Genomic DNA, 24,657 nt, shown 5'->3' with positions numbered 1-24,657 from the left:
TAAATCTTAAGCTTCTTTCTATATGGTAAATAAAATCAAGTTTGTTAATCATTCTGGGTGCCTCAGTAAAGTTTAAACCTTTACTGAGTACCGCAAGCTCATTAACATTGTTCAGCAGATCATTGCTCGCCATGGTTTGACTGGTTGACTATGTGACTGTTCGCTGAAGGCAGTTGGTGGCTCCTGTTCACCCTTGCTTCTGGTTGGTTGTTGTTATCACTGGCTTGTGGTTGGCTGTTATCGTTCACTGCGGAGGAATTCAAATATGTCCATTGGTTTTCGAATGTTGTCAATCTGTCGAATGTTGACTACGGTAAGTTGAAGATTCATGTTTCTGTTTTCATTAACCAACTGGCATTTTTAAAATGTTGTAGAGACAGCAATATCATTCTCAACTGCATCAAACTGAAAAGAAAAATTACCTTGATGAAAGCACCACGAATATACTACAGCATGGAGAAAGTATTGCTCAGAGAACAGATCCAGGCTACTCGAAAGAACTTAGCTTATGCTCAAAACCAGGTCATGAATTTAAAATCTGAACTTTCCAAGTTTTTTGAACCCAGATATTTGGGATATCCTTGAGAAGATTATGGACAACTCGGCAAATCATATCCAGGAAAACAAAGAAGGCAAAACTCATATCCAACTTTCTTCGACTTAAAGATAGAATAACCATTGATCAAATCATTGTCTCTACAGCATATAAAATGTAATTTAGTTTGTCTCTGTATATATGTGTATACACCAGATGATGACCTTAATATGAAGGTTGAAACGTCAGGAAATTAAAATAGTTATTTATAACATGGTTGTAGAGTCCATAATTTGCATAAAATGAATGAATGCTAGTAACCTGTCCTGGGGAAATTTGATATACTTTCAAGTCTCAGCCAAAGAAAAGCCAGATAGATTATCAACAGAAAGACCATGATTCAGGAAATGGTAAACAAAATTGGAAGAAGGAACATACAATGAAAATTGCAACCTGGAATGTACAAAGCATTGCACACAAAGAAAAAGAACAGCTAATCTAAGCCAACATCAAGAAATGTATAGTAAAGGAAACAAAGAAAAAGCAAAAGAGACAAAGAAAAACAAAAAAACAAATAATTACACACAAATTTACAGTGGCTAAAAAAAAAGGAAGAAAAACAAAGACAGGTATAATGATTATGATACATAAATCTATAAAGAAAAATATTGTAGAGCTACTGAAATGACAGACTAATAGAAATTAGATTAAAAACATTTAAGAGGCTACATAATAATGTAGTGCATAGTAACTAGTGCATATGCACTAGTATAGGGAAAAGAAGAAAACAGTACATAAAACAAATAAAAGACTATTTAGGAAACAGAAAATAAAAACAAACATAGGGACGATTTGGTAAAGATATATGTAATCAAAATGAACAGACTTGGCATTTAAAACAATATAAGAATAATGAACTTTGTATTTCTTTTCTTTATGTTCAAATACAGAGTTCATTATTCTTATATTGTTTTAACTGATACTTATTTATCAAGTTCCTCTTCTTTGTATGCAATGCTTCTTTACATTCCATGTTGCAATTTTCATTGTATGTTCCTTATTTCAATTTCATTTAACTTTTCCTGAATCATGGTTAGTCAGAGGATGTATATCAGTTATTGACTACATTATTGTAAATTTTAAATTAGCTAAGTTAATCCTAGATGTAAAAGCATAGTGAGGCTCTGAATTAAACTCTGATCATTATATGGTACTGGCAAAAATTTGATTTAAACCAAAATGGCTAAAAATAAGTAAATTGAAATATACCTATTTTTTTCTGAGTTGTAGGCTGTAGTCATTTGGAAAAGGCTGTTCCAGAGGACAGAGGTATATGAAATAAAAGAGAAAGAAGAGAAGCAGGTTCAGCGTGTTTGCAGTTACACTGTCAAGGATGCAGAGCAGCTGATGCTCTTGTTTTAAAAGGCCCAACGGAATGTGGAGGAATGTGAGTTGCCAGTTCAGTGGAGCAATGACTAAAGTAGCTGTAAAACAGACAGTGCTGAAACACAGCATTTGAGAGATAGAGGTTGAAGTGAATCTGTAAGAGAGGGGTCATCAATGAGCTGAGTTGCTCTCCTCTGGATGGTATCAAGAATTTTAGAGAAGTTTTAGGTGCACCCCAAACTTGTGAGCAGTATTCTAAGAAGGGCAGATTTGGGATTTGTATGGAGTTGAGCTGGCAACCAATTAAACAGGATCAGATCTCTCTCTGATCGGACCTGATCCTGTCTAGTGATATGTGGATTACTGAGGGTAAGGGTAGGTGAGCTGAGATCTCTTTTGCCAGAGAAAAGGTAAGATTGCATTTTGGTGGCACTGAAGGTGACAAAATTGTCCTTTCCCGAAGGATGATATGCAGATCAATATTTACAGCAGTTGTTGTAGATGACTTTGAAACTTGGATGTTTGTGAACACTGCATGATTTGTCAAATGAGTGGGATGAATGGAAAGTACTATCATCTGCAAAGCTGTAAATAAGATCAGTAGTGACTGAGAGGAGGTCATTTATGTATAGTAATAAGAGAGCAACTGATAGGAACAGAGCCCTGAGAGAATCCTGCTTGGTGGCAATGAAACAGCACTGAGAAAGGATTAAAACATTTAATTCTTCCTATATTTCATCTGTCACTGAGACATCAGGGAGTACAACATGACACTTGTAACACAGAAATGCAACACAAAAAGTAAGTGAAACATGTAGATGAAAGACTAGTCCTAACTACATAAGGCACCCTCTATGGGCACCTGTGGTGGCCTAGATGTAAACTGGATCTCAAAGTATTTTTCCCATATTTTGGGAAGTTTAATGCAACTGTATTCATTTAAATTAGGCTGATTTCAGAGAGCAGCTGCAGATTCCAAAAATAGTCTTTCTCTTCTAAATTTACTGATGGAGCATGGTGGTCGTTTTCCAATTGATTCTGTGAGCTGTATCTAAAGCAGCGTTTCCCAGATTTTTTCTATGACGGAACACTTCACAAATCCTGAAATTTTCACGGAACACCTTAGTTATTTTGTAATGTATTAATAATCAATAAATAATTATTAATTAATTATTAATACATTACAATATTAATAATTGAATATGGCATAATCATAAAGAGTATTAGTACACTGATGTATATGGTATGACATGTTCACAAATAAAAATTACATTTAACACGTGCACCACGCTACTTCGGCATAGTTTGTTCCCGTACGCCAAGCAATTTCACTTCTTCAAGGTCAGTACGGTAATCTCGTTGTCGGCGGTAATCGACATACGAGTATACTCGTAGTTGGCTTGTGCGGAGCATATTCCATCTATGAGTATACACGGTTTTGCTGCTAGCTCCACAAGCCAAGCATTTTCGCTTCTTCAAGGTCAGTATAGGTAACCTCGTTGCTGGTGGTAAGCATCATACGAGTATACTCGTAGCTGGCTTGTGTGGCTCATATACCAACTACAAGTATATTCGTAGTTGGCAGTGAACGTCTTAAATCAGTTATCAATCACTGGACTAATGAAATCTTGTAGCATATTGTAGTTTCCTCAGGCCAACATCATTAAATTAATTTGAGCTGATTTTCATTGACATATCCCATTCTGATCACCAAAAATTTATAATATTATTATAAGTACTTACGAGTGAATGCAGACTTTTTTTGCCTGTGTGCTGGTAGTTTTCCCCTCCTTTCGTACATCCTTTAGATTGCTTCATAGGCTGGAGGTGGATGAATCACTATCTATTGCATCACAAAACCTTCAATATGAGATTTCTTAACACCAAAATTAAACAAAGTCCCTTGTCTCTTATTCATATTAAAATTTAAATCTGTAGACCTATTACTTTTAAAAAATCACGCACTAAGGTTTCAAAACAAGCACTTTCACCCTACAATAAGAACTTGCGAAGAAAGTATTCAGAATTACTAGATTTGAGAACCGGATACAAACTACCTTGATCTTCGATTTCAGTGGAAAAATTTTCTTTATACTTCCTTGCTGATTGGTCACTAACATTTGCAACACAGATGTTATTTCATTCAGTTTTGAGAACAGAGGATACGCTGTCCATTGTTGTAATCGGCTTGCAGGTAATTTTTATGACCGGTCATAAACAGCGGTATTCCCTTTCCCGAATTACTTCCATGTTTAAAAATAAACGACTTGGTCACTGACATCACTTTCTGCAGAACACTGGTGTTCCATGGAACACAATTTGGGAAACCCTGATCTAAAGCATGGTCTGCAAAGCCTGAATGACCATAGTCAATGCCTGCAGATGTATTTTTTTGTGTTCTTCCATGCAGATGTTGGCTGATTTTCCTGTCTGTTCATAGTAGGTCAACTTGCAGGAAGAGGACACTTTATATACTCCAGGCATATATATATATATATAGAGAGAGAGAGAAGGAAGCCATGCAAAGATGGTATTTCTTTAACACTCAGCTATTTTTTCTGAAGTGTCTCTCACATAAGGGATGATGATAGCATTACTAAAATCTTTCTGAAACCAGCCTAATTTAAATGAATATGGTTGCATTAAACTCCCCAAAATATGGGAAACTAATATTTCAAGATCTCAGTTTACATCCTAGGCAGCTAACAGGTGTCCCACCTAGTTAAGATCTAGTCTTTCATCCATATGTTTCACTTAGTTTTGTGTTGCCTTTGTGTGTGTGTTACGTCTGATATTGTACCCCCTGATGATGTCTCAGTGACTGAGATGAAATATTATTTAATGGAAGAATTAAATAATGTTTTAATCCTTTCTCAGTGCTGTTTCACTCCAATTAACCTCTATTAGTTTTTCCTGCCACTTAAGCCTTAACACACAGATTATGGTTGAGTCTGCTGAAAAAGAGGTTCCACTGGAACAAAGATTGTAGGCTCTATTGGTTAGAGTTTTAATGATGCCATATTGTTGAGAGGAGTGGTATGTGAAAATTTGTGAATTTATCTGCCTATGTGAGTGAGTTTTCTATTCAGAAGGTGTGTCACTAATGTGCCTAGGAAGGGTAGACTATTGTTATTTTCCTTTTCCATCATAAACTGGATTCTTGGATGTAGACTATTGAGGTGACAGAAGAAAGAATCTATTTGGCCATGAGGCCAAATAAGGAACACATCATCTGCATATTTTAGCTAGATAGAATGTTGGGGGGGGGGGGGGGGTTGTTAGGGGAAAATGGGCAAGTGGGGATGAGAACCATAGCAGTTCCCTCTATGTGTAAATTTTGTTCCTCTAAATAAAATAATCAGAATTGATGACAAAGGAAAAGGGATTTAAGATATCAGAAGGGAAAAAACATTTAAGAGTGTTAAGGTGTCATTCAAGGGAATATTGGTAAACAGTAAGATGATGTCAAAGATTGCCAATATATCTGTATTATTTAAAGTCATATTTTCAATTGAAGTTTTAAAATGGGTACAATTTTTTATACAGGATGTAGTATGACCAGTGAGGGGGATAAGAGAATTTGCTATTTGTTTTGACAATTTGTAGTATGGAGGATCAGTGACAACTACTATAGGTCTTAAGAGGGATTGGGTTTATGGATTTTAGGTAAACTGTATATCTGGAAGGGACAAGAACTGAAAGGTTTGAGTCTTTTTGTGATGTCAGGCAGCCAGGAAGATACTTTTTAAGTAGGCTTTTAAAAATAGTTTTTAATCCTTTCTTAGCTGCAAGTACTCCATTAAAAATCCAACATGTCCTCTCAGCCCTTAAGCTTAGCACATGGATTTAATAGGTGCAAATAACTCATTTCCAATTACCCATTTTGATATTTGCCTCATTACTCTACTTGAAATTGGATCCCATTTAAGAAGTTTACCTTTGTGTTTAATGTTGAGCACTATGGCTACTCCCTTCTTTGAATAAATCTTATTATTTAGAAAGGTGTAACTTGTTTTCAACATTCACTTTTTCCTTCTCACACAAATGGCTGAGAACTTATTGTACCCTCGTACAACAGGTACTAAAGGTCTAAAACCATTTTATGCAACTTCAGGCCTCTAATAAGTTTAAGTCTTGGATGCCACATTAGGTGATGATAATTGATACCACATAACTGGGTGATCTTCAATTAATTTTATTTCTTAATCAGTATAAAGCTTGGCAGTTTCTACCAATAGACAAAATGACATATATCCTGTGTGATGTCCTATCAAGGATCTTTTGTCTATTTCTCATGAAGAAAGTAAGTCACTTCACTTAATAATAAGAATAATTTTCATTTCATAATAAAAATTACTGCCAAGATCTACTACTTGTGATGTAGACCTTGGCAGTAACTATGTCTATCTCATGTCAAGATGTGATCATTGTGCTGTCATTAGCATCATCATCAAATTCCTGATATATACCTTCAAGGGGGTATACATCTTGCTGTTCAGCAAAAAAAGAATGGACTCGATATACAATATATTTGGAGACAGTGCATATCAAACAAAACACATCAGTTATTAGTCAGTTTGTAGCATAGTCAGTTACACGGTATGGGTTTCAGAGCTTCATATCCTTAAAGTACATTCAGTAACTAAGCCTAACAACAGAAAGGAAGTCATCACTATCTAATTCCTGACATGTACCCTCAAGGGATGTACAAGATATGAGAGTACTACATGAAAAACTTACATCATTACTAACTTCCTATTTACAATTTTCCTCCAAATTAATCTGTTACCTGTCAAGACTCCAACATTACCAGATCTTATATTTCTGTCTTCTAAGGCACTTTTTACTGTATCAATTCCACCTACATCTTGGTCTTCCCCTGGGTATTTTTCCTGCCAAACTGGCATAAAACAATTGTTTTGCTAATCTTTCCTCTCCCATTCTGTTTAAGTGACCATACCACCTGAGATTAGCTCTGCTAACACATTTTTGGATGCTAACATTGTCAAGTTCTTTCATAATATCCTCATTTTTAATATGATATTGCCACTGATTCCATCTGTTCATGCCTCTAAGCTTTCTCAGGAAGTCTGAGAAAGCTTAGAGTCAAGACTCCGTTTGTTGGAGTCTTGACTCTCATATATGTGGTCTCTAGTCTTTGGTCAAGTGTTTTATTTTTAACCCAGCTCTCAGATCCACAAGTTAAAATTGGTTTGAACACTGTCTTGTATATACTAATTTAGTGTTTTGACTAATTTCTTTCTCATTCCATATAAATTTATTCAGTTGCCATCCTACCATACCAGCTTTGTCTATTTTCATATTTAATTTACCATCTTCACTAAAAAATTGTGCCTAGGTAGATGAAATGTTTCACTTGTTCTATAGGTTCTCCATTCGCAATGCAGTTGATATTTTCAATGCTTCTGCCTAATTTCATTGTCTTTGTCTTGTTATTGCTGACCTTCACACCAAATTTATGACAACAGTTATTCAAAATTAGTCAGGAAATCTTACCGACTTGTACCGGATTTATTTAAAAGTATAACATCATCAGCATAAAGTAAAGAGCTGAGATTAACATCTCCAATTTTGATATCAGGTTTAATACCACTTTCTTTCATAATGTGATCCACATATATAATGAATAACAGAGGGGATAATGTACATCCTTGTCTGATACCATATTTAACATCAAACCATCTTTGTGTACTTCCTTCAATTCTAACTGCTACCTTACATTGGCCTGAATTGGCAGCTTGTTCTTCACCAAGATTCCCTTGACAACAAGCATTTGTCAAGTATACTTTTATAAATCTTACCAGGAACACTCAGAAGGGAAATACCTCTGCAATTCTCATATTCAGTTTTATTTCTTTTTTTATATATGGGTATTATGAGAGCTTTACTCCAATCATCAGGAATTTGTCCCTCTGTCCAGGCCTTCTGAATTATGCAATGCACCCTTTGTAAGACTTTTAGATCTCTATACTCGAGCATTTTTGGTCGAATATCATCTACTTTGGCTGCCTTTATACATTTCAGGCTTTTTATGGCTTTTTCTACTTCAAGTCTCCATAGCTCAGCCAGTATAGACAAAGCCCTTTAGTTGTAAAGACCTGGATTCAATTCCTGTCCCGTGACGTGAGGAACCTTTATCTGGTCTCTTTCGACGAAAGGTGAGTTAGCCGGTTTCATATGGAGGTAGAGGATTTTTCATTCCCGAACACACAAACCGGCCCCATGAACACACATGGATTACAGTCAGGAATGCCTAAGATCCAGCCATAGGCCTGATTTGTCAGCTATGTCGGTCCCGAGCCTGGACAAAATTAGGAGGGATTGAGATGGTGCCATACTTCTCTGTAAAAAGGGCCTCACGGCTGTTGTATCATCATATGCTAAATAAATAATTAAATCTACTTCAAGTATGGGTACGTATTCATGATTGTATGCTTGTCGAGTGTTTTTTACCACTATGCTGTCACTGATTGTTTCATTTAGCAATTTTTCAAAGTAATTACTCCATACATCAAGGATATATTTTCTCCAGTTTTCATGTCACCTTTATCATCTCTAATTCCTTTTACAGCACTCTTTCCTCCATTTCTGAGCTTTTTCGACAGACTCCAGAATATCTTGCCACCTTCCTGATATTTATTTTCTATGTTCTCAGCAAAGTCTTCCCATGACATTTGTTTAGCTAAAGTCATGGGAAGACTTTGGTAAGAAAGGAAGTTTTATCTGAAAAATAATTACAGGTATCCTCGATTAATGCAGTTAATTAATCCCTCGATCTTACCGTGTATATCAAAATCGCGTTAATCAAATATAAGAATCAATGTTAAATATTACAATTCATCCATGATTGATAACTGTATTAATAGTTCGTTTTATATGGTACTCTTTTAGGAAAGACAAAGAATGAATTCAAAATGTTTAATAAATACTTGTACCTGCATTAGTTACTGAAATTTTTTTATCAAAAGAAGTTATCAAGAGTCGCTTGAACAGTTTTAGTTTTTTCTTATCGGCATAAATTCTACAATAATAAGCAAAATGACTCTCCAGACCTCGGCAGACAAGCATTGTTCGATTAACATCTGGATCCATATCCATTACTTGCTTCTTAAGCGATTCTAAACTGCAAAATATTCCATCCACTTCTTTGATTATTATCTCCTTTGGAACCTCATCTTCACAATCCATTTGTTCGTTGTTTTCATATGCGCGTTGTTCTTCAATTTCAAGAAGATACTGAAATCTCTTGAATTTGAATCCAATAATTCTTTAACATCATCTGCATCAACACCTTCAAAACCAAGGTCTTCACCAATTGCAATGATTTCTTCAACCACTTTGTTCACAGGATTTTGAAAACCACCCATGTCATTAATGCATTCTGGAAAAGGTTTTTCCAAACAGCTTTCATGCAGCTAGAAGACACTTACACCCATGAATCATGAATGTTTTCAATTGCATGTTTAATGTTAAATTTTTTCCAAAATTCTTGGAGCGTAATCGCATTTTTTCCCGTTGTTGTTTCTATTGTCTTTGAGAATGTCGTTTTAAGAAAGTAGGCTTTGAAAGTTGAAACGACGCCCATGTCCATAGGTTGCAGAAGTGATGTGGTATTTGGTGGGGAAAATAAAACTTTCACATTCTCACACAGATCATTAAGAAAATTTGGATGACCAAGTGCGTTATCTAAAAGCAAACGAGCTTTGAAAGCTAAGTTATTTCTCTTGCAATAAGCTTCAACTGCCAGGTAAAAATAAGACTTGAACCAAGACTTTGGGTAACCCAAGCCTTCTGATTAACCCGCCAAATTACAGTTAAAGAGTTCTTGTGACATCCTTTTTAAAGCCCTTGGGTTCTGAGTTCAATAGTCAAGCAGCGGCTTCAATTTAAAATGTCCATTAGCATTCCCTCCAAGCATAATAGTTAAGCAATCTTTTGATACTTTATAGCCAGGCTGTGCTGCTTCTTTTTTGATATAAAAGTTCTAGATGGCATTTTTTCCAATAGAGGCCAGTTTCATCTACATTGAAAATTTGGCGGTAATCATAATAATTTTCTTCGATAATTTTCTGCAGCTCAGCAGGAAACGTGGATGCAGCATCTTCATTGGCACTTGCAGCTTCACCTCTTATTTTCGCATTTTTTAGTCCAGCCCTAGATTTAAAAATTTCAAGCCAGCCTTTGCTAGCTGCAAATTTTGAATTGTCTTCTTTATATTTAGTCTCTTTAAGTCTTGAAAACAGGCTTAGAGCTATCGTCGTGATATTATAGGCACTAATTGGAATTCTCTTTTGATTGCAGTCTTCCAGCCAAATAATCAACAGATCTTCCATTTCAACCATCATAATGTAGCATTTCGGTTATGTGTATATTGTATACTTGCAGATGCAACTTTACCTTGTTCACAATACTCATCGGCTTTGGAGAAAATAGTCCGTATTGTAGACTCGTTAAAAACAAATTCGCTTCCGATCTTACTTTCCCTTTCACCACATTTAAATCTTTTAATTATATCAAGTTTTGTACCTGTCCTCTTCTTTTTTTTCACTTAATGACGGTTGTGGGATTGCTCTTATTCTTAACATGATTAATGGGCTGTAAAATTTACGAAGAAGTAATTTGTAAATACATACAGCAGAACAACTGGAACTTGTAATACACCCGCTCTTAATGCTGGCACTCAGGCTCAGGTGCTCCCATGCAGCCATGCTGAGTGCCAGCATAGCTGCATGATCATGCTCATGCCACGAGGCTTGCATGTTTTTGCATGGTAAATTTAAAGGTGCATTAATCAAAACTCTTGCCGCGTATATCAAGGGATTGCCGCAATTAATTTCGGCGCATTAAGCAAGGGATACCTGTATAAGTTATCTTTCTCATAAACAAATTATATTTTTGCTGCTAGTTATGCAAATATAAATTAACAATATCCAAACCACGTATAAATCACATTTGTATTCTTCATTAGCATTGATTGCAAAATCCACATGATAAGAACTAGAAGGAAAACAACTCAAGACTGGTAAAATTATGGACACTACTACAAAGTGTGAAAAGTAATAATTTCTCAGTGTTTTGACCTTGATATTAAAATTGCTCTTGACTATATATATATATATATATATATATATATACATACATACATACATACATACATACATACATACATATGTATGTACACACATACACAGCAACAAGATACATTACAATTCAAACAGTATGCTAAAGTAATACTAATTTGGTCAACTCGTATTCTACTGGCTTAAACCTCTGGTTTAAAAATAAAAAAATAAAAATTAAAAATTAAAAAAAAAAACTGGCATCAAAGCTAGTCCTGTTTTACTCAGCCAGAGATCAAATATTCTTATTAATCTTAAATGATATGACAATGGTGATGGCCTAATTAGTTTTTAAAATAAGGACTTAGGTTTGTTACTAACACAACAACATGACTGAGCTACAATCCTAATTATTATGACCTGTTAGAACAAAATGTTATGCAGGTAGAATATTTGCCATCCATATTCTTGAAATTTTTAGACCATCATTATTGCTGAGATTAAGGGTGGTTGATCAGAATTTCACAAGCTTCTTTAAATTTGCCCTCATGCCAGGTACTGGTGTGATGTATGAAACATGTACCTTCTCATCAATTCGGCGTAGAGCATCCAGGTCATGATCAAAGAGGTCAGATTTACTATTTATAAATGTAATTGTTATTTCTGGGATTTTTTTTTTTTCCTCATGATAGGAACAAGATATTTAATGTAAACAGAAAGAAAAAGATATTTAATGTAAACAGAAAGAATAAGATATTTAATGTAAACAGAACAAATATTATTGTTATAACACCTATTACAAGAGACCTGAAAAGAGTCAGGTCTCTTGGATTGTAAAAGGCCACACATCACTCATGTTGAATTCATTCATGCTATTTGCACTCACAACCTCCAAAGGCAAGTTTCCCATCATACACAGTTCTGTGAGAGAGAAATCTAGCCTTCACCCTTTTCTTGACTGCACTAATTCTCAAAGTTCCATGAATGAACTCTTGTTCTCTCTCCCACCCTCCATAAAATGAAAATTCCATCTACTAGTAACCTGTATGACCTTTTCAAGCTGGTAAGTCAATATCATATATCACCCCTTTTCCTCCTGTGTATTAGTGTCTGCAGTCTACAAATTCTCAATCTCTCTTCATAATCCACAGTCCTCCTTCGATATCATATTTAACACTCTCCTATGCACTCTCTCCACTGCATCCCCTTGGAAACAGAAGATCCAATCTGCACACAATAGTCCAGATAAGGTTATATCAAAGCCTTGTAAAAAGGCAAAATTACCTTCTTATTCTTACATGTCAGTGTTCATTTCACCATTACAATTATCTCTGAGTGTATTCATAATTTTTGCTATATGACTCTTCAACCTCAAATTCAGGGTCTTGGATCCAAGACCAAAAATCCAAGATTCCACTCCAAGATCCTTACCCTGGTCAGGTTCTTCTAGCATAATCTCACCAATATAATATGCCACCTGATATCTCATTACATCAAAATGCATAACTTTATGTTTACTAACACTGAACTGATAGCCATTTTCACATGCTCACAATTCTAGCTTATTCAAATCATTCTGCAAGTACCACCCAAGGGCATTCCTGATTACCCTGCCTATCTTTGTGTCATCAACAAATAGCTGTATGTCACCTGTTCAATCCTTTCTATATCATTAATGTAAAGACTGAATAACAATGGATAAAGGACTGATCCCTAAGAAACACCACTGGTCATCTTAAATCACAATCATGTAGACTCACATCCATTAGACACCACTTTTTGATTTCTGTCACTCAGTCATCCTCTAATCCAAACTAGTAATTTATAATACAATCCCATATCCTCCAGCTATCTTTCTTCCATGCTGAATTCTGTCAACAGCTTCAGCAAAGTCCAAAAGTATCACAGTGTATTCATTCTTCTTGTCTAACTCAATCATAACATTATTATATGTGAGCAAGTTACTCAAACATGACCTTCCCTTAGTAAACTCATGCTGTTCATTGCAAATGATAAATTCTCTATCAACTCATTTCTGAATGCGATATTTACCAACTTTCTCAACATCTTCACCACCACTCTCCAGACATAGTGATAGGTCAATAGCTAAACACATTAGTCAAGACTTCAAGGTAATACTGCTGATTTACCGTCTGGCCATTAGGAACCCACTCTGTCATTACAATACCCTGGATATCAAAGAAAACACTCAACATGGGCTTGAACTTCGTATGTCTCATGCATGCTTTTTTTTTTTTTTTTTGGTCTTGGAGATGTTGCTGACTTCCACTGCATTGATTGTTGGTGGTTTCCTGATCATATGTAAATATCCAAGTTTCATCACAAGTAATTACTGAATTCAACAAATCTGGTTCATCCTTAATGCATTGCAAAAGGCCCAAACACAGTTCCTCACGCCGTTCTTTTTGTTCATCTTATAACATTTTTGGAAACCATTTTTGCACAAACCTTTTTCATGTTTAATTCTTCCGTTAAAATGCATTGAACACTTTCCCTGTCCAAATGAACTTTCTCAGCTACAGCTCGAACACCCAACCTTCTGTCTTTTTGAATCACATCTTGCACTTTTTTAATGTTGTCATCGGTAACTGCTGTGCATGGGTGATCATTATCTTTCACGCTTTTTCTGCCTTCCGAAAATCATTTGTGCCATTCAAAAATGCATGCACGAGACATGCACTCTTCACCCTAAACCTCAGTCAATAATTGAAAGTTTCGGTTGTGGATTTCCTCAGTTTCAAAAGAAACTTGATGTTAACTTGCTGTTCACTCTTGCAATCCAACATTTTCTGACCGAGGGCAAGAAAACATTTGAACACGCGTCCACTTGTACTGAGTAAAGCGATGGAGTTGAGCCTTGTTCATGGTGACAGGTTAGAACATGCTCTATAATCATCTCTTTGTCTCTTCTCGCCCATTCTCCATTCCCAAGCAATAGGGTAAGTCTCATTTTTTTTTTGTGTCGTACCTTGTATGAGAAAAATCAGGGTAGTGAAAAAATAACATCAATGGTAGGTGGTACCATATGTTCACTTCCTTCCTAATATTGCTTCCTTTCTAATATCTTCATATTAAGAATGAAGCTATAAGAAAGGAACCTAACAGAGCCAATCTAAGATGACTAAGTTCTAGGATTGATATTATATGTAACCATATTGGAATCGTGACAAATAACAGATTATTTTAGAAGAAAACAGTTAAATAGAAAGCTAGTAATAATGCCAATAATTCCTTGCAGGTATGTACCAGGAATTTGCTGATAACAACATTTGTGAGCTGACTGCACATTCTGTTAAGTATGATAACATAAGAAATTAGAAATCTGAGCTTGTACTAATCACAAACAAAATCTTCAGTAATTTTCTTGTTATCAATAAAACAGAACTGTACTTTATAAACGCAGCAAACTAAACTTTTATAATGATGTTTCTCAAGCTCTTTAACATTACAGTTTGCCTTTAGATTTACCCTTTATTGTACCACATGGTATACAATGATGATACTCATCCTCCTGAGAAAATTTAATCATAGTTAGAAGCAATGTTTAAAAAAAAAATTAAATTAAAAAATAACATACCTCTTCAAACACACCAGCCTTGTTAGCAAATTCTCTTATGACATCAACCAACTTCAATGTACAGATACTGAAAGCTTTTATAATTTTATCTTCAATTTGTTGTGGTTTATGCAGATACAGGTTAGTGAAAACAGTCTGTGCCAGAGAATGCCCTTCTAGCCAAGTAACCTTCAGAGGAGAATAATTTTAAATTGTGCCTCTCAAATATCTAGAAAATTTGAAATTCCATTTATATCTTTAATAACTACTAACATATAATTGCAATAATACCTTAATTTGCTTGACTAGAAATTTGACCACTGTTCAGATTTACTGTTTTAGAACATCATTTTTAAATCTGGGTATGCAAGAAAAGAAGATTTACTAAAATAATTATAACCATGGTATCACAGATACCATGAAAAAATAAAATAAAATAATATATATATATATATATATATATGGGTTTTGCCATATGGAAGGCACCTCAGAAGAACTACAACAGTCTCTCTCAAAAATTAATGCACTTCATCCAAGGATCTTATTTACATTCCTAATGTAAATAAGCAGTTAGCCTTTCTAGACCTCTTGATTCTTCGCCGACCAGATTGTTATCTAATTCACAGTCTATAGGAAAGAGACTCATACAGGCCAGTACATCCTGAATCACATCACCATCCCAGCCAAAAGGCAGGTACTATAAAAACACTAGTTCATAGAGCCAACTCCTTTTGTTCTTCAGAAGAATTTTTACAAAAAGAATTACAGTATATTAATTCCTTCTTCATATCCAATGGCTATAAGAAGTCCTTCATAAAAAGAGCTTTAAGTAGTCATGCTCCAGCATCCTCTTCAATGTATACCTATCCCCTATGTACACGGGGTTAGTGAACACATAGCTAAGGTGCTAAAACCACTAAATATCTGTGTGGCTTTTCGACCCATCAGAAAAATCTCCACATTCCTAATGTCTGCAAAGGACAAGCTCCTACGTCTCAGCTATCCAGGTGAACAGTCTGGAATTGCAGAACATGCCATCAACACCAGACACAGAGTTAAGTGGAACAAGACAAAAGTCATTCACAAAAGTCGGTTCTTAATGGAACGGCTATACAAAGAAACATTACTTCACTCCCCTAACCTAAACAGATCCGATGATCTACGTCTTTCCCCCTTGTGGGAGATAGCACTTTATAAAGCAGCAAATCTTTCCTAACATATAATTGTATACACATATATATATTTATAAAAAAATATATTAAAAAAATATTTTTTTTATTATTAATAAAAAAAAATTTTTTTTTTAAATTTTTTTTAAATTATTATAATTGGATAATTAAATAATTATTATTTAATAATTAAATAACTAACTAATTAAATTTAAATTATTAAAAATAAATAAAATAAATAAATAAATAATGATAATAATAAATAAATTTAGGAAATTTAACCTTAGCTACTTAGGTGGCGCTTTGTGAATATAACAGTTATTGTTTAATTAGCCTTGTATCTGTACTGATGATGCCTGTGATACTCAGGTGAAAATTCTACAAATAAAGAATAATTTACATGAGTTAATTCTGTTATTATAATAGTTAGTAATATGTCTACTCATAGTATTTCCTTACTGAAACTTATTAATAAGGCTGTGGGACTTGATAATATATCACCACATATTCTGAAGGAATGTGCCAGGGAGATGGCATCTGCCTTGACATATTTTAATATCAGTCTTGCACTGAGTCAAGTTCCAAAGGAAAGGCAAGATTGTGCTGCTTCATAAGGGAGGTGATAGAACTTAAGCATCAAATTATAGACCTATCTCTGTGTCAGGTGTTGGAGAAACTGGTGAGAACTAGGATCCAGAAATGGGCTGAAAACAATGTCATTATCTTTGATGGACAGCATGGATTTGCTAAAGATAGGCGATCTTTTAGTAATCCACTTACTTATTATAATAAGGTGATGGCTTCATTGGACAGAGGAGAGGGATACAAGGTAGTATAATTAGATTTTGCAAAGGCTTTGATAGATTACTGCATGATAAGTTGATAGTCAAACTACAGCAGATAGGGCTGGATATTAGATTAGTGCATTTGATTGGAGACTGGCTATCTGATATGTATCAGCAAGTTGTGTATGGGGGAGCAATATCCTGGAATATGAAAGTCACTAGTGGTGTGCCTCAAGGGTCTGTTTTAGGCCATTGCTGTTTAATCTGTATGTTAATAATATCTGCAAAGATTTGGATTGGGATATTCAGTTGTTTGCAGAAGATGCAAAGTTGGGATGAACTATGAAGAGTAGAGAACATGTTGTGGCCTTACAAGAAGACTTGAATAGATTGAGTTAAAGGGCATGGGAATGGGGAAGCCATGCAATGTTGCAAAATGTAAGGTTTTAAAATTTGGGAAACAAAGATAGGATGTAGTATTTATGCTTAGTAGGGATATATTGTTGGAGGTGGAGGAAATAAGAGATCTTGGGTTGATAGTGAATAAGGATCTGAAATTTAGTTGACAACTTGCCAAAATAGTGATGACAACACAAAGAATTCTGGGAATGATGCAGAAGACACCAACTTGTAGAAGTAAGGAGATTCTTCTTCCATTGTTATAAGGCTCTGATTAGGCCATACATGGACTACTCTGCACAGATTTGGTCACCTGGATTTCAAAAGGACAAAGAGATGTTGGAAAGGGTCCAGAGATGGCTGACTAAGGTAGGGTAATAATAATAATTAAGGGAACTGAATCTTTACACTTCCAAATACCAAAAGAAAATAATTTAATAAATTCAAAATACATTAATCACAATAAACGTGTTATACAAGGACTGACTATCTTATCATTTTATTACAAATGTTTGAAAGAAAGAAAAAAAAAGTATATAAAATAATTATTTTTATGTGACTCCCACCCATGAAGGTTGTCAACATATAGTATATTAGTATCATGGGGTCTAGAAGTTTTTGTTTTGTCTTATTTTTAGTATTTTATATATATTTTCATTTTATTCATTATTATTATTTTTAGAAAACCCTGTTCTAGAGATCAACTTTAAGGTAGTTTCTGATCTCTGGAATGTCGAATATGAGGAAAGGTTGAGAAGCTGCAATTTACAGTCTAGTGGATAGAAGGAAGAGGGATGAAATGAGAGAGACCTACAAGTTAGTAAGGGGTTGTTATAGGATTAATGCTGGAGAGGTGGGAGATCCAGGGAGAACCAGAGGTCATCCATGGAAGCTGTATAAGGAGGGTGTGAGCAGGGGAGTGAGAAGCAGGTTCTTTGCATGCAGAGTTGTGAATGATTGGAATGCCTTGCCTGAGAGTGTGGTGTCTGCAGAGAATTTGAGTGTGTTTAAGGCACGATAAGCTGTGTGTATGACAAAATGACCTCCTAGACGAGTCTCTGACTCCATGAGGTCTTAGGGTAATAATAATAATTAAGGGAATTGAATCTTTACACTTCCAAATACCAAAAGAAAATAATTTAATAAATTCAAAATACATTAATCACAATAAACGTGTTATACAAGGACTGACTATCTTATCATTTTATTACAAATGTTTGAAAGAAAGAAAAAAAAAGTATATAAAATAATTTTTTTTATGTGACTCCCATCCATGAAGGTTGTCAACATATAGTATATTAGTATCATGGGGTCTAGAAGTTTTTGTTTTGTCTTATTTTTAGTATTTTATATATATTTTCATTTTATTCATTATTATTATTTTTAGAAAACCCTGTTCTAGAGATCAACTTTTTCAAGGCAATTCTTCAGGCCTCCAATAAGTGAGGCAGTAGCCTCACAGCATGTGATGAAATTCAACAGCAAAACTAACAAAAAAAAAAAAAAAAAATATATATATATATATATATATATATTACACAACATTATATCCTGGCCTTATGAAACAGTTCAAAAACTTAAACAATATAATCAAAGTTCCTCTCTCCCTATTTATTTATGGTGAACAGCAGTAGCTGGTTCCCCCTACTTATAAATTGTCCAAACACTTAGCCCAAGATATCAGAACATGAACACACAAAAAAAATCCCTATAAGGAAAGGAATCAGAGAAGATGATTCTTTAAGTCCATGTTTATTTAACATAATCATGGACGAAATAATAACAGAATTTAAGAAAGAGAAATGGGATAAAAATTGAAAACATAAAATTTAAATTGGGTTGGATATGCAGATGATGAAGATGCTCTTCAAAACCATTTATTCAATCTCTGACAGATATGCAGCAGTTTTAACATGCAAATATCAATAGAGAAATCAAAGACAATAGTAACTGTAAAATAATGATCAGATGTAAATTAGAAATAAATGGAAAAATATTCGAACAAGTAATGAAATATAAATACCTAGGAATAACTGTGAACAGAAAATATAACACAGAATGAAGAGAAGGAACAATTCCTGAAGGCTAATAAAATATCAGATGTCTAAATTCAACTACATGGAAAAATAAAGATCTAACAAAAGAAACAACAGCAAGAATATATACATCAGCAGTAAGGCCAATATTGACATATGCATGTGAAATGAAAACATTAAGAAAAACAGTGAACAAAACAAAATTTGATAGAGTAAAAAATTTATGAAGGATGTCAACACCAACTCATATATGTGTGGATAAAAATGAGAAGATTAGAATGGAATCAACATGTTAAAGGATGAACCCAAAAAGAATAGTTAAACTAGCACGAGACTGGAAACAAAAAAAATAGTTGTTAGACGAAGAAAGTAATGGACAGACTGCCTGCATTGAAGTACTGGACATACAATAAGCTGAAGCATAAAGCAAGAAGAAGACGACTTAGCCCAAGAACTCTGTTACTGGATACAATGCCTCCCATTCTTGTAGATAAACTTATACGTTGGTGATACATAACTGTTAATTTTTAGGGAAAGACAATGTAAGACAATGTAATTAAAAAACTTTAATTAATACTTCCTATATTTCGGTAATGTTACATTACCATCTTCAGGGAACATAAAAATTAATGATATGTGCCCACAGGCACTAACACTGAACAACTATGGCTGAAGACAACAACTGAAGTCAATCCTAAAAGGTGCCACCTAGTGGGCTAAATTGGATAGTAGTCTTGGCTGTTGGGCTGATGTTCTAAGAATGCAAGCTTCCCATATTTGGGGCAGTCTCATGCATCCAAATTTGTTGAGGTTTGGGGAGTTTTTTTTTAGAGCTGAGGCTGATTCTAGGAATAATCTCTCATATTTGTACTTGCTACGGTGTGGAAAGGTGGCTTTCTTCCAGCGTATTTTATGGCGGGTGTCCAAAGCATGATCAGCAAGTCCTGAGTGGCTGTATTGGTGGAAATGGATATAAATCTTTATGTTCAGATATCCTGATATTAGCTGTCCTGCCTGTTTGGCCATAGTAAGACAATCTGCAACTACAAGGGACCTGGTATACTCCAGGTAGGTCTAGCGGAAGTGGCTGGTCCTTGGGGTCAGCGGATAAGAGATGCCAATTTTTTATATGGTTTGTAACAAGTTGTCAAGTCATATTTTTTAAGGATTTTTGTTAGCTTTTCAGAAGTACCCCAAATATAAGGAATGGTGATAGATTTAGAGTAGTCCCTGTTATGAAGGGGGGGGGGGGGTTAATTGGTTTTAATATTTTTTGGATTTTATAGGGGTTGTAGCCATTGACAACAAGTGTTAAGAATATGGTTAAGTTCAGTAGTAAGAGCATTAATGAATGAACTGATTAATTTTGCCCTGTTATATAGGGTTTTTATAATCCCATATTGTTGGGAGGGGGGGGGGGAGATTGCTGGTGAATGTATCTACCTGTATGTGTAGGTTTTCTGTAAACAGAGAAAGCCAGGGATCCATCAGGCTAGCATGTAATCAGAGTGTCTAGGAAAGGGAGATTGTTATTGCTTACTTTTTCCAAGATAAACTGGATCCTGGGGTGTTGATTGTTTAAGTGTGATAAGAAGTTGTGGAGTGTGTCCAAGCCATGCGGCCAAATAGCGAACACATCACCTACATAGCATAGCCAAACAGTATGTTTAATAAATTTAGTTTAATCCTTTATCCAAGTGTAAGCAAACAAAGTTTGCGCCTGAAGTATCTTCAGGACTGAGGCAACTCACTCGTGGTAAAGGTGAACCAAGCTCTCATTACTCCTTGTCTCAGTATCCCCCATAATTCAAAGCACATCTCCTTGCAGACCAGATTCGACCTTTATTGAGGTCTCGTCAGTGGGAGCCAGACCCAGAAGAAGTGGTGATACGAAGGCAGAAGCAATGGAGAAGTCATATTTACCTATACGAGTTTCCAAAAGGTGTACTACCTTATTATTAAATTACTCTGGATTTAGAGAAAGATGTTGGAAGTTTTTTCCCACTTGGTTAGACTATAATTAAGCATTATACATGTCTGCAAGGGGATGTGCTTTGCATTATGGGAGATACTGAGACAAGGAGTGATGAGAGCTTGGTCCACCTTTACGAGTTGCCTCAGTCCTGAAGATACTTCAGGCGCAAACTTTGTTTGCTTACACTTGGATAAAGGATTAAACTAAATTTATTTTCGGTTTATTTATAAACTGAATTTTTAATTTTAGCGAATTCTGTGTTGGCTGTAGAGTTGGAGATTCTATCCAGGATATCCCATAGTTCCAGGTTCAAAATGTCAGATAGTATATCATGTAGTGCACTGATGGAAGAATTCATTCTTGAAAGTTCTCGGCAAGTAGCGTATACCTTTTCCCGTAATAGTGCTAAACTCTACAGCCAACAAAGAATTTGCTAAAGTTAAAAACCGGCACCAGAAGAAATTTGAAATCCTTCAGCAACATAGTGCTAAGCAACGGCCGCAATTACATCAAGATGGAGTTGTTTTGAACTTATCATCGGCAACCTTAACCAAAGAAGCCATGAGTGCATTAAATCGTGGGCACAATTTTGCTGTTACTCCTAAAGAAGTTCCAAAAACCAAAATAATGGCTTCCGTTGAACATGTGATGTACGACCTGCCTCCTGTAATAGCCAATAATATTATGTTAGATGTGGCCAATATCCTAATCCATTTTAAGCCTGCCAAAAATAATATACCACCTAAAGAAATAATGGCTCTAAAAGAGCTACACAATAATAACCACATTACAATAACCTAATCAGACAAAGGAAATGCAACTGTAGTAATGGATACAACAGAATATGAAAGCAAAATGCATGCACTTCTCCAAGACCGGTTAACACATCAAATTATAGATCGAGATCCCACCAACTCACAAAAGAATAAGGTGTACAAGTTATTGAACAAAGTCATTTCCTGGCCAAAAGAAACAGTCAACAAACTGAAACCCTTTCACGTTAAAACACCCAGAATATGTGGAGCTCCAAAAATTCACAAACAAGATACACCTTTACACCCTATTGTAGATAGTATAAACAGTCCTACATATAAACTAGCTAAACATTTAGCCAAACTACTAGCCACTTACACGAACAATTCTCCCTCTTTTGTTAAAAATTCTACCCACCTAAAAAGTATTTTAGAAAACCACACCTTAAATAGTTCAGACCTAATGGTGAGTTTTGATATCACCTCATTATTCACTAATGTACCATTGACTGAAACACTTAACTTACCAAATTCACAATTTCCCCCTGATATATTTCAGCTATTTAGATTCACAGTACAGGCAGGTTATTTTACATGGAAAGGGAAAATATACAAACAATTAGATGGGACAGCTATGGGATCCCCCCTTTCTCACTCCTTAGCCAACTTCTACATAGAACATCTGGAAAAGCTAGCTATCAACACAGCCACTCTCAAACCTAGTCTCTGGCTATGCTATGTTGGTGATGTGTTTGCTATTTGGCCACATGGCCCAGACACATTGAATACATTTTTAGTGCATCTAAATAGCCAGCACCCTAAAATCCACTTTACAATGGAACTAGAAGCCAATGACTGCCTACCCTTCACGGACACACTGATCACACGTCTTCCAGAAGGTTCCTTATCATTTTCAGTTTATAGAAAACCCACACAAACAATCACACCATCACCTTTTTCAACAATATGGTATCTTACACTAACCCATAGAGCTAGAGCAATCTGTTCCAATGACATTGCTGAACTTTCTTACCTGCGTCACACCTTCCTAACCAATGACTATAATCCCCATAAGATAGATAAAATACTAAATGCTACCCAGAAATCCCCCACACTATCTACCACAGAAGACTACAACAAAACTATCACCATCCCATACATTAAAGGCACATCTGAAAAGATATCTAGGGTGCTTAACAAACACCAACTGCGCACTCTATTTAAACCTTATGTGAAATTGCAACTCTCATCCGTTCACCTAAGGACAGATTCACTCCTTTATCACATCCAGGAGTCCATGAAGTGCCCTGTTCATGTCATCGAGCCTACTATGGACAGACAGGAAGACTGTGGACATCTGCCTCAGGGAACACAAAAAATATATCCAGCACTTTTAGTATGGCAGACCATGCTTTGGACACCCCGACACACAGGAAAAATTGGAAAAAAACAAACGTACTGCACAGAAGCTTCTATAAGTCAGAGAGGTTGTTCCTGGAATCAACAGAAGCCTTAAAACATACTCCAAACCTTAACAAGTATGGCTGTATAAATCTACCAAAGATTTGGGAGACAGTCATCCTAAGACCAAATTAATATTTATTTTATTTATTTATTTTTTTTTTTTTTAATTTTTTTTTCAAAACTTTGGACTATTTTTTATTTTTTTTAAAACTTAGATGGCACCTATTAGGACTTTAGTCTTGTGTTGAATGCTGCAATTACTTATACTAGCCCCACTGATACATTGGATTGCGGTTGTCTCACATTTGTAACAAACTTTGTTTGCGTGCGCTGAAGATGTTGGATATAATACCAGCGAAATATTAGCTTTTAAGTTAATAAATAGTTATTTTCTTATCAATCTGTGTTTGCATCAATACCATTTAAATCCAATTCAACATATTTTCAGGACTGGGACAACTTGTATAAAGAAGCTAATGACTTCACATCACTTGCCTTCATATCCCATAATGCAAAGCACATCTTGTGGACATGTATAATCAAAACCAGTCTGGGTAGTGACCCGTCCCATAATGCATAGCATTATACATGTCTGCAAGGAGATGTGCTTTGCATTATGGATACTAAGGCAAGTCATGTGAAGTCAATAGCTTCTTTATATGAGTTGCTGCAGTCCTGAAAATAGTTCAGGTGTAAACTTGTTTGCTTACACTTGGATAAGGGATTAAACCAAGTATATAATTTCTTGGTATCTTTAAGCTATCTATATGAATATTATCAGTCGCTTTTCTTAAAATCTATACATTTAGCATGGACAGGCCAATTATATTCATTATATTCCCATTTTTTCTGTATTATTTGTCTATGTAAAAAAATCTGATCAACTGGAGACCTTTTCTTCAGAATCTTGTTTGATATTCATCTGTATTCTCTTCAACACAGTAAGATTCTTTTTAATTTAATATTAGATAAAAATTTGTAGACTGTGGACAGGAGCAATACCATGTAATTTTCACATTCCTTTTTTGCTTCCTTTTTTTTTTTTCTATATATAGCTTTGACTAGTGATTCATTCCATTCTGGGGTATAATTCTGGCTTGCCTTCTCATGGTGTACTCTGGGTAACATGGAGCTAGAGGAAAAACTGGTTGTCAGCCTATCAAAGGATCTCTTAGATATTATCATGCAGTTTCAAGAGATTAAAGATCCCCACCCTTTTCTATCTGACCAAAAATTTGCCCATTCTGTCCAAATTCGTCAATTAAATATAGAAGGTTAGAAGGGCAAAGTGTAACTACCTATCCAAATTTCTCTCCAACAGCGGCATCAACATAATGCTTCTGCATGAAACTCGTGCAACTTCAGAGGAAGAACTCTGAAGAAGTAGGCACAGTTTCCTGTTTATAGATCATTTAAATAACATATCATCACAAGCAAAAATAGAAACATACATATCCAAAATGGCATCGAGCATTGTACCTCTTGAAATCAAATACAGA

General features: G+C 35.2%; 1 protein-coding gene across 2 annotated transcripts in view; it reads right to left on the bottom strand.

Moving 5' to 3' along the window:
- Naa35 (N-alpha-acetyltransferase 35) overlaps positions 1 to 24,657 on the bottom strand; it is a 440,678-nt gene that overhangs the window by 308,512 nt on the left and 107,509 nt on the right. For both annotated transcript variants that reach the window (XM_090406587.1, XM_090406588.1), the window contains exon 6: positions 14,600 to 14,767. In XM_090406587.1, coding sequence (XP_090262713.1) covers positions 14,600 to 14,767 — 168 coding nt within the window. The remainder of the gene's footprint in view (positions 1 to 14,599; positions 14,768 to 24,657) is intronic.

Source organism: Typopeltis vanoorti, chromosome 16 (assembly GCF_054136105.1).
Source record: "Typopeltis vanoorti isolate ZY-2024b chromosome 16, IOZ_Tvanoo_1.0, whole genome shotgun sequence".
NCBI classification, from domain to species: domain Eukaryota; kingdom Metazoa; phylum Arthropoda; class Arachnida; order Uropygi; family Thelyphonidae; genus Typopeltis; species Typopeltis vanoorti.
Note: the sequence above shows the minus strand (reverse complement) of the source record. Positions and strands in the feature narration are given on the sequence as shown.